Raw genomic sequence first — 15765 nt, forward strand, 5'->3', positions numbered from 1 at the left:
AGACTAGATATTAATAAATTAGAAGGGATTTTTTTTAAAAAAAAAAAGGCTGATGGCCCTAAATATGAGTTTCCCATTGTTTCTTAGCTTAGTATATTCATTTTCCAATACAATGTTAGCAATTCTTACAGCAGTTCCTGCCATTTTTCTAATAACACACATTAATCAAATGGTATATATTTTTCACTATAACCAATCTTCACTGATTAATACATTTATCAGTATTTTAATATGGCCTAAAATATGCTAAATTCTGTCACAATAAATGTTTTTCCCTCCCTGGTGAGAAATATGAGTAAAAAAAGGAAAATACAAAGATGCATTCCACTTTTTAGTTAAGGAAAAGTTCAGAAAACTCCCACCTTTTTACAAAAGAATGAAAATATGATCCTAAGTAACTCAGGTTAGAAAAACAGTAACAGGGCCAGGCACAAATGCCTATAATCCCAGCACTTTCGGAGGCTGAGGCAGGATGATCACTTGAGCCCAGGAGTTTGAGATCAGTCTGGGCAACATAGTGAGACCATGTCACTATTAAAAAAAAAAAAAATTAAAAAGAGAAAAAAGCAGTAACAATAAAATAAGTGGGAAGGAGGACATTTAGAAGAAAAATCTCCTCGATAAACCTCTGCACAAAAATAATTTGGAAAAAAGTTAGAAGTCCTACCTGAGATTACTTCAGGCATCACTTGCTAATGCTAAAGAAATTCTGACTGGAAAGGAGCAACTCAGGGGGCCAAGAGCCACACTAACAGATGCAATCACCTGCCCTAGAGAAGGTGCTTCCTCACACTCCCACTTAGCTGCAATGCCAATACTGTCCTTTCAAGCCTCAATCCTACGATTTTAAGATATCAAAACTTGTATCCTTCTTCAGCTCTATGTAATTAGTCAAAAATTTAAGATGCAACTCTATAGCCAAAAAGAGAGCCTTTTTCTTTTTCAAACAAAAATAAACACGAGAGAAGTCACTGACTGCTAAAACTAGCAGGGACCCTCAAGATTGGTATCACAGGATCACACCTTCACCTGGCAGTAGGTTGAGGTCAGTAACTCAGCTCACATGACATTTAAAACCACACAACACTACCCGACAGAATTACAGGTTCAGATGCCAATGGTTTCAAAAAAACATGATTCAGGCTGGGCGCGGTGGTTCATGCCTGTAATCCCAGCACTTTGGGAGGCCGAGGCAGGTGGATCACGAGGTAGGAGTTTGAGACCAGCCTGACCAACATGGTGAAACCCCGTTTCTACTAAAAATACAAAAATTAGCCGGGCATGGTGGTGGCGTGCGCCTGTAATCCCAGTTACTCAGGAGGCTGAGGCAGGAGAGTCACTTGAACTTGGGAGACGGAGGCTGCAGTAAGCCGAGATAGCACCACTGCACTCCAGCCTGGGCGACAACAGCAACACTCCGTCTCAAAAAGAAAAAGAAAAAAAAAAGATTCAACAAAAAGGCAGATTCTCATGTGTTCAGCACCTACTTTAAAAAAAAAAAAAAAAAAAAAAAAAAAAAAAAAAAGGCACTTCTTGGCCAGGAACGGTGGAGGACTGCTTGAGTCCAGGAGTTTGAGACCAGCCTAGGGAACATAGCCAGACCTTGTCTCTACAAAAATAAAAAAAATAGCTGAGCAGTTCCAGCTGCTTGGGAGGCTGAGGTGGGAGAATCACTTGAGCCCGGGAAGTCGAGGCTGCAGTGAGCCGTGATCATGCCACTGCACTCCAGCCTGGATGACAGAGCGAGACCCTGCCTGGAAAACAACAACAAAAAGCAATTCTTAATGATTGGGGAAAATATTAAATATTAGGTTAGAGAGTTAAAGACTCTTAGAAATTTTAAAGAATAAATGTATTTCACTCAACACTGAATCTTAAAATTATTACTTCTTCGGACCAGGAACGGTGGCTCAGGCCTGTAATCCCAGCACTTTGGGAGGCCAAGGAGGGCAGATCACTTGAGCTCTGGAGTTGGAGACCAGCCTGGACAGCATAGTGAAACCCCATCCCCACCAAAAAAAAAGAAATTACTTCCTCTCTCAGCCTTCAAAATTGAGGAGGGAGGGACAAATTGGGGTATCCCATAGCTGCCTGCAAAAAATACAATAGCTTATTCCATTCTCCCAAGCAGGATTTAAAATTTCAAAGTGAAAACAGCAGTCATATATAATTATACATGCTTAACTCTCTCACATTTTGTAGAAAAACACACAAAATACCCAAAAACAAAAACAAAAAAAAGAATGTATCAGGTTAGAAAACTTAAGTAGAATGCCAAAATCCAGATGACCTTGAAGTTTTGCTGGATCTTAAAATCACTAGAACTACTTCAAAATATATAAACAGGCCCCATTATGAAAAATATGAATATGAACACGATAAATAAGCGAGAGGAAAGGAAAACTCGTCACTGAGATAAACCATGACAGGTCCTGGGTATAATACATTTAGATGATTCGGGGATGGAGGTACTAGAATTAGCAAGGCCCTCCCTGCAGCTTGCAACCTGTGGGGAAAAAGCCAGACAGGTGGTAGGCCACTTGTATTATCCCTCCGGTCAAAGCCTCCTCTTTCAGAGTCAAAACCAAAAGTAGTTGAGACACTGTCCTTTTCTATCAAAATCGCCCTTCACTGGTGAAAATTAGCTTCCACTGGCAACATTTGCTGGGAACTAGGCACTCTCCCACTCTTTCTTGTTCCAGTATCCTACTGATTTTTACAGACCTCAGTAACTTTTTCTGAACCAGGACTCAACTCTTCACTGAGCCAATGAAAAGCCATGCTCTGCAGACTTCAGACGCAGGGCCTAGCAGAGGACTCTGGTCTTAACTCCTGGTCTATGGCATTCCACTTACAGCACTGTCTCCCTCATTTATTTCAGTAAAGGTCAGAGGTGGGTGCCAACCCCACACCCCCTTCATATGTTCAGTCTACCCACTTGTATGCTTGACCTTGGACTTCACTTCAATACTCTGCATTGCAATTTGTGAATCACCCATTAAGGCTAAATCTTAAAAACTAATCTCTGTCTCCACTGGAGACATAGTAAGTAGTAAGAGCCACAAATCCAGCTTTTTAAGATTTACCCTGATAGACCGACTCTCACCCAACAAAAGCTTCCCACATCCCACTCTACCACCAAAACAGAAAGTAAATGAAAGGCTCAGTAGATGGAATAAATTACTCTTCCTCCTCTGCCTCATACCTACACCCAGCCTCACCAACAATCTCCTCAGACTGCAAAAAGACACTCAAAGTAAACCAGGAAAAACCTAAGGTAGAAATTTTTAAAAAGTAAATAAGGCAAGACAAATAGAATTCCAAACTGCCTTTATATATATATATATATATATATATATATATTTTATCTTTTAAATACAGACAGGGTCTCTTGCTATGTTGCCCAGGCTAGTTTTAAACTCCTGGGCTCAAGCAGTCCTCCTGCACTGGCCTCCCAAAGTGCTGGGATTACAGGCATGAGCCCCGACACCCAGCCCCAAACTGCTGATAGGTCATTTTACAATTATAAATTATCTCTTGATGCCACTTACAAAGTTCTAGGCATTGGTGGGTAACCTGGTTTGCTTTCAAATGGTCACAAGACAAAGAACTGCCTCTCCTCACACTCAGAAACATGTCTATGAAGGCTATTTCCATTTCACATTTCAGAACCTGAGAGCCTCTAATACAAGGAAACGAGAGTTAAATTTTGATACACACACACACACACACCCCTCTCAAGATTTAAGGTTCTAGATTGAGGAGCCTAGAAATTTGACTCTAAGGCTTGACCTGCTCACCTAGATAACCAAATTAATGAAGCTGCCGGATACAACCTCAGTAGAGCAGAGAAAGCTTCTGTACTCCAGGGACTAAGGTAACATTACTTTCCAAATCAGATTAAGCCAAAGGGGAAACAGACCTTCACAAGTTACAGCTACATAACAATTTGAGCCAGGCACAGTGACTCACACCTGTAATCCCAGCATTTTAGGAGGCAGAGATGGATGAATTGTTTGAGCCCGAGGTTCAAGACCAGCCTGCAATATAGCAAACCCCGTCTTTACAAAAAAATACAAAAATACTGGCCAGGCGTGGTGGCTCACGCCTGTAATCCCAGCACTTTGGGAGGCCGAGGCAGGTGGATCACCTGAGGTCAGGAGTTCCAGACCAGCCTGGCTAACATGGCAAAACCCCGTCTCTACTAAAAATACAAAAATTAGCTGGGCGTGGTGGTGGGCACCTGTAATCCCAGCTACTCTCAGGGCTGAGGCAGGAGACTCGCTTGAACCCAGGAGGCGGAGGTTGCAGTGAGCCAAAATGGCGCCACTGTACTCCAACCCTGGCAACAAGAACGAAACTCTATGTCTCAAAAAAAAAAAAATACAAAAACACAAAAAAATTAGACAGCCAGGCATGGTGTGCACTACAGTCTCAGCTACTAGGGAGGCTGGGGTGGGAGGATAGCTTGAGCCCAGGAAGTTGAGGCTGCCATGAGCCATGACTGTGCCACTGCACTCCAGCCTTGGTGACAGGAGACCCTGTCTCAAAAAACAAAACAAAAAAAAGATACATAATTTGGCTGAAGTCATCTAGGTTAATGGTTCTAACTAAAGTCAAGTTCAATGTAAAAGTACAGAATCCCTTCAGGCTTTTAGAGAAAACTGAACATTCTGTTATACCCTTGCATGTGAAAATGAAGAGAAAAAAAGCAGCAAGCGTCATGAAGATACAGAAATAAATATGAATTCATCTGGTTTTGACATTTTACAAACTAAACGTGTGAATTCAAAAGTATGATATCAAGCCAGGAGTGGTGGCTCACACCTGTAATCCCAGCAAAGTGCTGGGAGGCCAAGACAGGTGGATCACTTGAGGCCAAGAGTTCGAGACTAGCTTGGCAAAACCTCACCTCTACTGAAAATACAAGAATTAGTCAGATGTGGTGGCACAGGCCTGTAATTCCAGCTACTCGGGAGGCTGAGGCATGGGAACTGCTTCATCCCGGGAGGTGGAGGTTGCAGTGAGCCAAGATCATGCCACTGCACTCCAGCCTGGGTGACAGAGCAAGATTCTGTCTCAAAAAAAAAAAAAAAAAGACATATTACAACGGTGCCAGACCAGAAAAATGACGGGTGGTTCATAACCCTGATCACAGACTGAGGTTCAGCTTGTTTCAAAGCAATGTTCTCTGTTGTCAAAAGTCATATTTGGGTCACCCACATGCTTGCAAGCTAATCTGATTAGGCTGATCAGGCCTAAAGCTTGGATTTTTATTTGTGGACTTTGCAATGAACTATGGTCAACGTCGCAAAAGGAGTCCTTTATACTCAATCTTCTGAAACAATCCTTAAAAGAAAAACTATAGAGGATCACCTTGGCTAGAGCAAAAGAAAAATGTTTCCTTTTCAAAACCCTTCACATTCTAGAGAGCAAACCTTGAAGAAAATATGGGTTTTTTAATCAATGAATCTGAGACATTGAATCTTCATTTAAAAGAAAACAAAAACAGGATAAATGTAACCGCCTGAAGACAGAAGAGAGTTCTACTTGTCCATACTACCATGCTGAAAAGGAAATACTAAAAGAACATGTTACTTATTTTACAAAATACCCAAAACCTGTCTGAAGGAATGCCCTTCCGAATTCTCAGGATACAAAAGCCCTGTCCTAAGCTTTTTCTAATCTATAAACAGAATTTCAGACTGGATCCGAAGAACTTGTGCCATAAATAATGTCTCTTGTCTGTACAGAGCTTTCTAGCTTTGTAGTTGTTTTTTCTTTTTTTTCTTCTTCTGTCCATCAGCTCCTTCTAATTCCAACAAGTACCCAGTGAGGGAGGCGCTTCAGCCAAAATCATCATCTCTGTCTTGTAGGTAAGAACAAGAGAAGTCAAATAGCTCAACACTCACAAAGCAGGAGAGACCTGCAAGAGGACTCAAGTCTGATGTTCCCCTTGCCAGAATTATTATTTAAAATTGGAGACATATAGATAAGGCCCAAATTAAAATGCAGGTTTTCTTTTTTTTTTTTTTGAGATGGAGTCTCGCTCTGTCACCCAGGCTGGAGTGCAGTGGCATGATCTCGGCTCACTGCAAGCTCCGCCTCCCGGGTTCACGCCATTCTCCCGCCTCAGCCTCCCAAGTAGCTGAGACTACAGGCGCCCGCCACCACGCCCGGCTAGTTTTTTGTATTTTTAGTAGAGACGGGGTTTCACCATGTTAGCCAGGATAGTCTCGATCTCCTGACCTCGTGATCCACCCGCCTCGGCCTCCCAAAGTGCTGGGATTACAGGCTTGAGCCACCGCGCCCGGCCTTAAAATGCAGGTTTTCAACCTCCCAACTAAGAATCTAAGGTGATGAACTTTTATAAATACATTATGTCAAACAAGTTCCCCATGTGATTCTGAAGCCCATCAGTTTGAGAATCACCAGAACGAACAATGATCCAAATCCAGCCAGAGAACCCATGTGTTTACCTATCCTTCATGAAACACAGAACCTGCCCAGCAAACCAAGCAGCAAAGACTGTATGTGCTTCAAATTCAAGAGCCAGGTCAATGCACTTGGTCAGATACCCACAGTATCGGCTTCTCTCCTTACCAAGGTAACTTCTCAGTTGACAGTAGCCAACAGTATCTTCACAAACTCCTTGCACTCCTGGAAGGTATCTTCTTGTAGATGACCAATACATATGGTGTCAAATTCCTTCTGAAGGTACTTAACACTTTAAGGAAGGTATCACACCATTAACTATGGGTGCAGCCCTTGTCAAGATCAGCAGGTTAGGTTTATAGAGCATCCATAACCATGACTCTACATATCCTACAACACACTACCTCTGCCCATTTAACTTTATTTCTGACTGAAAATGGCAAGTCTCCTTTTGAACTCATTTCTAATGGCACAGAATTTTACAGGGAGAAAAAAATAGTGACAATTTTAGATTATTTTATAGATTGAGATCATGTTAACTGCCTTTGAAACAATTTCAGGGCTGGGTGCAATGGCTCACACCTGTAATCCCAGCACTTTAGGAGGCCAAAGTGGGAGGATCACTTGAGCCCAGGAGTTGAAGACCAGCTTGGGCAACATAAGGGGACCCCATCCTACAAAAAACACAAAGTTTAGCTGGGCATGGTGGTGCGCGCCTCTGGTCCCCACTACTCACAAGGCTGAGGTGGGAGAATTGCTTGAACCCAAGAGGTCAAGGCTGCAGTGAGCCAAGATCATGCCACTGTACTCCAGACTGGGCAACAGAGGAAGACCCTGTCTCAAAAAAGAAAGGAAGAAAGAACCACACCTTCAGAAAAAACACACACAAAAAAATCACCCCACAGTCATCTGCCAAGCACTGTCCTGCTATATTTCTTAGGAGGAAATGCCCTGAAAAGGCTTCACAGCAGATAGGCCAGGCCTTGGACTTCCGAGAGGAAAAACCTCTTATAGCAATGGGAATTTAAAAAGCAGGAGGCTCTGCAACATAATGTAAATGAAGAGAAAATAAGTCAGCTTAGAAATAAGCACATCTGGCCAAGCACAATGGCTTACGCCTGTAATCCCAGCACTTTGGGAGGCCAAGGTGGGTGGATCATGAGGTCAGGAGTTCAAGACCAGCCTGGCCAAGATGGTGAAACCCCGTCTCTACTAAAAATACAAAAAAATTAGCCGGGCATGGTGGCGGGTGCCTATAAAATCCCAGCTACTTGGGAGGCTGAGGCAGAGAACTGTTTGAACCCAGGAGGTGGAGGCTGCAATGAGCCGAGATCATGCCACTGCACTCCAGCCTGGGTGACAGAGCAAGACTCCATCTCAAAAAAAAAAAAAAAGAAGAAGAAATAAGCACATCTGAAAAATCAGTAAAGGATGTGAAAAGATCAGTCCTCACTGAAGAAAGAAGCACTAGTTTCTCATGACTTGAACCTAACAGCATATACCCAGGGCAAGACAAATTTCAGAAGACATGATACTCTTGAAATACAGAATTTTATTTAGAAACTGTTTAAAGTAGAAAAAAACCCTGTCAAGAAAGACCAGGTGGAAAATGGGTTCCTAATAAAATGGAATTTTAGGGCAACAAAAGTCTAAAAGGCCACAAAAGAGAAACAGCACCACTGCCATCTGAACCATGGCTAGTTACTCGCATTTTTTGGCATTGTTAATCACTGAATCTGGGTTTCCTCTGAACTCCACACAGCATGCACTACACAACAATTTTATCAGAACATACTTGCTTTCTACACACATTTCAGGACAAGCTACCACCAGAAACAAATCAATACAAATACATCAGGGGCTGAACAATCTCAGTAGTGGGTGAGACACATTTTGCAGAATCCTGCCAAACAAAGGAACTGAGTAGGCTGTGGGCAAATGAGGGAGAGTTAAGGAATGAAATATTTTAAATATTAATAATTAATTCAGACACGGTACTGTACTTTCTGCAAAAGAAAATTAACATTTAGTAACACACTAATGAATTTTATCTCCAAAGAGATTAGTGCACTGGCAAAGCATTCGGATTACAGTGGAGAGCTGTGGACAGCAGATACCGAAAACACCCCAGCCTGGCAGATCCCAAGGTAACGAGATGGCCTTCACTGACCACTCCCTTTGCCAGAGGTCCAGAAAGAACTTGCAGCATGATCACCTGCCTGCTGCACTTCCAACTCTAAGCAGCAAACTTTAAGGAGCCAAAGAGGAGTCCCCAGTGGACAAGGGGAGCAGAGAAGAGAAATGTGGTAAATGTAAACCTAAAAGACAGTAAAATGGGATACAATCCCCATTCAAATCCCAGAGATGTGGGTAAGTCCCCAAAAGTAGTTGTTAGATTAAAAAACTGGGCACACCTCACTTCCCCAAAAACATAATACATAGAAATTTCGGGGATAACTGGAAAAATAGATAAATTCTCAATGAAAACCGAGCTCTTCAACTCGAACATCTCAGGGTTGAAACACATCCTCTATTATCCAGGCAACGATGCCTCTTGCTTTTTAGCAGGGATGCAATTGGTCAATGACACCAAATAACTTTACAGGGCAACTTTTTAAATGTTCCTTTTAGACCAAAGCCTAGGCCTATGAGGATTCAAGCAGCCCTGTAAGACCTGTGACAGCAGGTTCCAAAGGTTCCAAGGTCTGGCCCTTCCTTCCCAGACACAATGTCAAACGCAAAGTCTCCTGTCGTGTTACATTTTATATTTTGAAATATGGAAGCATATTTTAAATACTCTTAAGGCATTTATTTATTACAACATTCTCTGATTTCACATTAGCTTAAAATTCAATTCAGTCTTTCCATTTCTCCACTGAGGTCACCGCCTCAGCATATTACACAACACCTTCTCCCGCACTCAGTGTGACACGCATCCACACGGTCAGCCCCATGGTCAGCCTCTTTGTTTCCCAGGTGAACCAACTAGATGTTAATACTGCTCTGCTACAAGGTAAAAGCTCCTAACTCAAACTTATTGGAAAAGGAGTGAAACGTCTGCAAAGTGCACTTTAAGAAGAGGTACTTTTTGCTTATGAAAAGAAACCAGTGAGTCCTCTAAGGATAACAAAAGGGAGTATTTTACAGTTAAGCACATGATTTGGAGTGAAGAATTCTGATGTTGCTCTGCTGGTCCAGGCTGTTAATACTCTTCTTGCTCCTCCTGTGGGCCCCCTTCATCAGGTATCACAAAGCCTTCCTGAAATAGGAAAATGAGAGGGGAAAGCCACTGAAAGATCCATTTCTACTGTGAGTTCACTTTCCTCATACTTAAAGCCTCTCAAAGACAATGGTTCTTCCTGGTTCTACACAGGCCAGGTGACTGCTATTTTATTTCTTGAGTAGTAGAATTGCATCTCACCAAAGACAAAAACTGAGCACCATCAAATTTACCCTCAAACTGTTGAAAGTGATGGATATGTACATTGTCTTCATTATGGTGGTAATTTTACCTATGTCATCAAAGGTACATTTTAAATATGTGCAATTTATTATGTCAGTTATACTTCAATAGAACTGTTTTTTGTCGGGCACGGTGGCTCACGCCTATAATCCCAGCACTTTGGGAGGCCGAGGCGGGCGGATCACGAGGTCAGGAGATCGAGACCATCCTGGCTAACACGGTGAAACCCCATCTCTACTAAAAATACAAAAAATTAGCCAGGCATGGTGGCCGGCCCCTGTAGTCCCAGCTACTCCGGAGGCTGAGACAGGAGGAGATAGGAGAATGACGTGAACCCAGGAGGCAGAGCTTGCAGTGAGCCGAGATCGCGTCACTGCACTCCAGCCTGGGCAACAGAACAAGACTCCGTCTCAAAAACAAACAAACAAACAAACAGTTTTTTAAAAAAGAAGGCCAGGTGTGATGGCTCATGCCTGTAATCCCAGCACTTTGGAAGGCCAAGGCTTGAGCCCAGGAGTTCAAGACCAGCCTGGGTAACACAGTGAGACAATGTCTCAAAAAAAAAAAAAAAAAAAAAAAAAACTAGCCAGGCCTGGTGGGCCATGCCTGTAGTCCCAGCTACGCAGGTGGCCAAGGCAAAAGGATTGCTTGACCCAGGTCAAAGCTGTACTGAGCCATGATCGCACCACCAGGCACTCCAGCCTGGGCAATAAAGTGAGACCTCCATTTCTAAAAAAAAAAATAAAATTTACCCTCAAATATCCCTGAAGTCCCCTGTAAAGTTCAGTACTCTAACATCTTCTCTCAATACACTGTCTATACAGCCAGCTTTCCTTTTATGCCTTCCTTTTGTTGTACTTAGGAGTCATGCTTTACCCAAAATATTCACAACAGCAAGACTGACTCAACATCAGTGGCAGAAAAATTGAGTGCACAAGGAAAGAGGAGATTCATGGCTCCCACCTCATTCTCACTCCAGGGCATTCTGGCATGGACTCAGAGCAGGAAATTACTATACTATTCTGCTGTAAAATCAGACTTCTCTTTCAACCATTACCTTATTTCTATTAACTAAATCTCTATAGCTGAACTTACTTAAGATGTGGCTCCACTAAAGTAATACTCAGACTAAACCAAGGACCCCTATATCTTCATTGTCTTTTTTTCATTACATAGCACAGAGCAAGCTCTAAATTAAAGATTTATTCAGCAGATTATCAACTTTTCAGTCATCTGTCTTAATCCCCTGAAATTTCACAAGATACGTCTCAAGGACAGTGATAGTAACAGCATTATTACCACCTTGTATTTGCATAGTGCTACACATACTACCAATAGTTTGTAGTTTGATCCTACAGACCTTGCCAGGCACACAGAATTACAAACATGACCACTAAACAGTGGACACAGCCAGATAACAAATCCTAAATCTAGAAAAAAAAAAGAGTCTTCCCTGATCAACTAACATGTCGTGATTAATATCAACAGATTTGACTGTGCAATAAACATGGATCCAAAGAAACTTGATCATAGAGTACTTTGAGGGAGTGGGAACCAGGCAAATTCCTAGGAGGGAGGACAAAGGCATGCCCAGACATGATGTGATATGAGGGCACGCTGTGAAAAAGGGAGCATGTGCCTGCTTCTCCGGGCATGCCCCAGGCGCTGATAAAATGGAGGCAGCACCTGAAGCTGAAGGATCCAAGCAATATGAGGTGGGGTGGGGTGGGGACAGGGGTTGCTTCTGGCTAAGAGCAGTTTGTGGCACTCATCACCTATCAGTGGCCACATACTACAGAGGCTGGACAAGCCAGCCACCTCCTTGCCCTATTCCTTCTTCAAGAGCTCATAGATCTCACGCAGAAGCTAAAGCTGGGTAGAGGTGCCCTCTGGCTGACTTTAAGGGGTCAAAGATGAAGTCTTTTGATGACTGCAACACTGGAATACGACAAGCGTCAGCACAGAGTTCACCAACCCAACTATGTAAAATGGAAAGAAAATATCCTCATGTCAACACATACATCTGTGGCATACAGAATGTCTACAATCCTCTGCAATACAGGGTCGTTTTCCCCCTCATTCTCCTGGCAAATCAATTCAATGTTCCGTAGCTTTCCGAAGTAGAAATCCCTCTCTTTCTCCAAGTCTTCAACAGTAAGTTTCAATACGTTGACCTGCACAAGACATTAAAAAAGGGTGAGATGCCTGGCATTAGTATGGCAATAAAATATCAGGCAGACTTCTAACCCAAAAGGAGATGTGGTCTTTGATCAAACCCCAACATTGACAAAAACCACATCAGTTTAATGTCAATTTTCTTCAGCCTCAGATAAACAACATGGATTTGTTTATGGCAACCTTGACAATAACAGCTCCCAGAAAGGGCAGACTACACCCTGAAACATGCAGAAGCTTCTCAGGGACTAAAAAAGGATTAAGGAGAAAGAACTAGGGAAGTCTGAGACAATTACAGCCTGGCAAGGTAGCTGACAATCATAAACTGAGTCCTTACAAAAGGACTGGACAATCGAGTCCAGGTCTGACTGCACAAGGGGATCAATAGAAAGGACCCTGGAAAGGGCTCAATGGAACTCTTTGGAAGCCCAATGGAAAGTGCTCTGACCCTCCATTAGCCCCACTGAGGGTCTCTGATTCCCATTAAGAGGCTATGAAGAAATCAGTCTCAGTGCTTAGGCCAGGACTCTATATAGTCAAGACTAATAAAAGTTATAACACTCACAGTCCCGTGTGTACTTTAACCATGGTGCATCTTCATTCCAGTGTACTGTATTCACATCTATGACAAATGAATTCCATTTAACTCTCAACGAATGCAAGTTGCCTGGCATATCCTGCAGCATAAAACCCTCATAAAGGCTGGGCGCAGTGGCTCAAGCCTGTAATCCCAGCACTTCGGGAGGCCAAGACGGGCAGATCACGAGGTCAGGAGATCGAGACCATCCTGGCTAACACGGTGAAACCCCGTCTCTACTAAAAAATACAAAAAAAAACTAGCCAGGCGAGGTGGCAGGCGCCTGTGGTCCCAGCTACTCGGGAGGCTGAGGCAGGAGAATGGTGTAAACTCAGGAGGCGGAGCTTGCAGTGAGCTGAGATCCGGCCACTGTACTCCAGCCTGGGCAACGTAGCGAGACTCCGTTTCAAAAAAAAACAAAAAAACAAAAAAAAAAACCCTCATAAAAACCTGTATTTACAGGTCATGGCCACAGAGCAGCATGGAAAGTAAAGCAATGAAATCAAAGGTACAGCTACTAAGAACAACCTCGGTAGAAGGGAATTCTACAAGCCAGAAGGGACCAGAGAAGTCATCTAGTCCAGCCTTCCGAACTTACAGCAACAAAAATAGAAGCATGTCAGGTGGAGTGGTGCACACCTAGTCTCAGCTACTCTGGAGGCTGATTCAAGAGGATTGCTTGAGTTAAAAGCCAGTTGTGACAACATAGCAAGACTCCATCTTTTTAAAAAATAAATAATAAAAATTTAAAAACAGAAATAAACAGCTTATCTAGCTTCCCCACAGCCTGATGAAGACACCAAACACAACAGAGGAGATCAAGTCTCAACCCAGGAAGACAGGACCCTCTTTATAACCTACAGTCAAAAGGCATCCAGAGATGAGGAGCAGGCGACACCACCAGGACAATTTTATCAAAGCGAACTTCAAAGTTCATCATCAAAGTCTTGTCAGACCAAACCAGAATCACAGTTCTAGACAGCCTTTCACGATTCCTTTACCAGCCACAGAAATCAAAAATAACTGAAAGTTTCAATAAAGTACTAGAGGGGCCAGGTGCAGTGGCTCACATCTGTAATCTCAAAGCTTTGGGAGGTCGAGGTGAGAGGATCCCTTGAGGCCAGGAACTTGAGACCAGCCTGGGCAACATGGCAAAACCTGTCTCTACAAAAAAAAATCTAAAAAATTAGCCAGGTAGGGTGGTGTATGCCAATAGTACCAGCTATTTAAGAGGTTGAGGTGGGAAAATCATTTGAGCCCAGGAGTTCAAGGCTGCAGTGAGCTATAAATGCACCATTACGCTCTAGTCTGGGAGACACAGCAAGACCCTGTCTCATTCATTCATTCATTCACTCACTCATTCATACATACATACATACATACATACATACAGTACAGCTACTGCCTGGTGGCCAGCAAAGCGAAATCATCCATTTTCCCTCACTGTCCCCGCCTCTGCTTTTGCTGCAGTTTGTTGCCTTTCCTGAAACCAACAGTCCCAAAGAGCAGTTGATCAGCCCCAGCAGGAAGCAGACTCAGAGCTACAGCTCCACAATCCAAAAGGCAGGGAAGGGGTCTTCTATAATCACATGCCTGGTGGCATTAATGACCAAGGAGGAAAGGAAGTCAAAAGAGCTTATGAAAAGGAATGCTGGCCAAGCACAGTGGCTCACGCCTGTAATCTCAGCACTTTAGGAGGCCAAGGCAGGCGGATCAGGAGGTCAAGAGATTGAGACCATCCTGGCCAACATGGTGAATCCCCATCTCTATAAAAATATAAAAATTAGCTGGGCGTGGTGGCGCGCACCTGTAGGCCCAGCTACTCAGGAGGTTGAGGCAGGGGAATCACTTGAACCTGGGAGGCGGAGGTTGCAGTGAGCCCAGATCACACCACGAAAAAAAAAAAAAAAAAAAGGAATGCTAGCTTGGTAACCACCTATACACCAACGTTTCACTAGTGCTACCCTCTCAAACCCTTTAAAACCTTCTCTGTCCAACAAATTATCAAGGCCAAACCAGATACCCAGCCTTCTGGGTCCCACCTATAAAGGCCAAAGTAGCATTTGTCCATGATATTGCTCATAACTATACACACATAATAAACACTAAATCACTCAAAAATATATACTAAGACACTGGCTTTCATGTGGCACTCCTTTTAAGTTTGTATTAATGAGGTTATTAAAAATCTGTGGCTTGGCCAGGTGCAGTGGCTCCCATCTGTAATCCCAGCACCTTGGGAGGCCAACAAGGGCATATCACCTGAGGTCAGAAGCTCGAGACCGGCCTGGCCAACATGGTGAAACCCTGTCTCTATTAAGAATACAAAAATTAGGCCGGGCGCGGTGGCGCAAGCCTGTAATCCCAGCACTTTGGGAGGCCGAGACGGGCGGATCACGAGGTCAGGAGATCGAGACCATCCTGGCTAACACGGTGAAACCCTGTCTCTACTAAAAAATACAAAAAAACTAGCCGGGTGAGGTGGCGGGCGCCTGTAGTCCCAGCTACTCAGGAGGCTGAGGCAGGAGAATGGCGTGAACCCAGGAGGCGGAGCTTGCAGTGAGCTGAGATCCGGCCACAGCACTCCAGCCTGGGTGACAGAGCGAGACTCCGTCTCAAAAAAAAAAAAAAAAAAAAAAAAGAATACAAAAATTAGCTGGGCGTGGAGGCAAGCACCTGTAATCCTAGCTACTTGGGAGGCTGGGACGGGAGTATCGCTTGAACCTGAGAGGCAGAGGTTGCAGTGAGCCGAGCTCACACCACTGCACTCCAGTCTGTGTGACAGAGCAAGACTCCATCTCCGAAAGACAAAAAAAAAAAAAAAAAAATCTGTGGCTAGTAATTAAGGTCACTCTTAGAACCTTATCTTGAAGTAAAGCAACAGTTATAACCTAAGAAGCCCAAGTCAGTGTTTCAGGCCTGCACTGGCCACAGTAGCCATCAACCACATGTGTCTATATAAACACTTAAACTTGACCAGTGCCACTGAGATGAGCTAAAAGTATCACACACACACCTGATTTCAAAGATGTAACAGAGTCTTGAAATGTACAACAGCTCATTGATAATCATTTATATTTGATTATATGCTAGAGTATTATTTTTTACATATTAG

General features: G+C 43.3%; 1 protein-coding gene across 1 annotated transcript in view; it reads right to left on the reverse strand.

Moving 5' to 3' along the window:
* Positions 1-40: 40 nt before the first annotated feature.
* LOC105496195 (microtubule associated protein RP/EB family member 1) overlaps positions 41-15765 on the reverse strand; it is a 41823-nt gene continuing 26098 nt past the window's right edge. Inside the window, exons 6-7 of the mRNA XM_011766377.3 lie at positions 11920-12072; positions 41-9694 (exon numbers count right to left, since the gene is read on the reverse strand). Of these exons, the coding sequence (XP_011764679.1) occupies positions 9638-9694; positions 11920-12072 (210 nt within the window). The 3' untranslated portion in view covers positions 41-9637. The remainder of the gene's footprint in view (positions 9695-11919; positions 12073-15765) is intronic.

Source organism: Macaca nemestrina, chromosome 15 (genome assembly GCF_043159975.1).
Source record: "Macaca nemestrina isolate mMacNem1 chromosome 15, mMacNem.hap1, whole genome shotgun sequence".
In the NCBI taxonomy this organism is placed as follows: domain Eukaryota; kingdom Metazoa; phylum Chordata; class Mammalia; order Primates; family Cercopithecidae; genus Macaca; species Macaca nemestrina.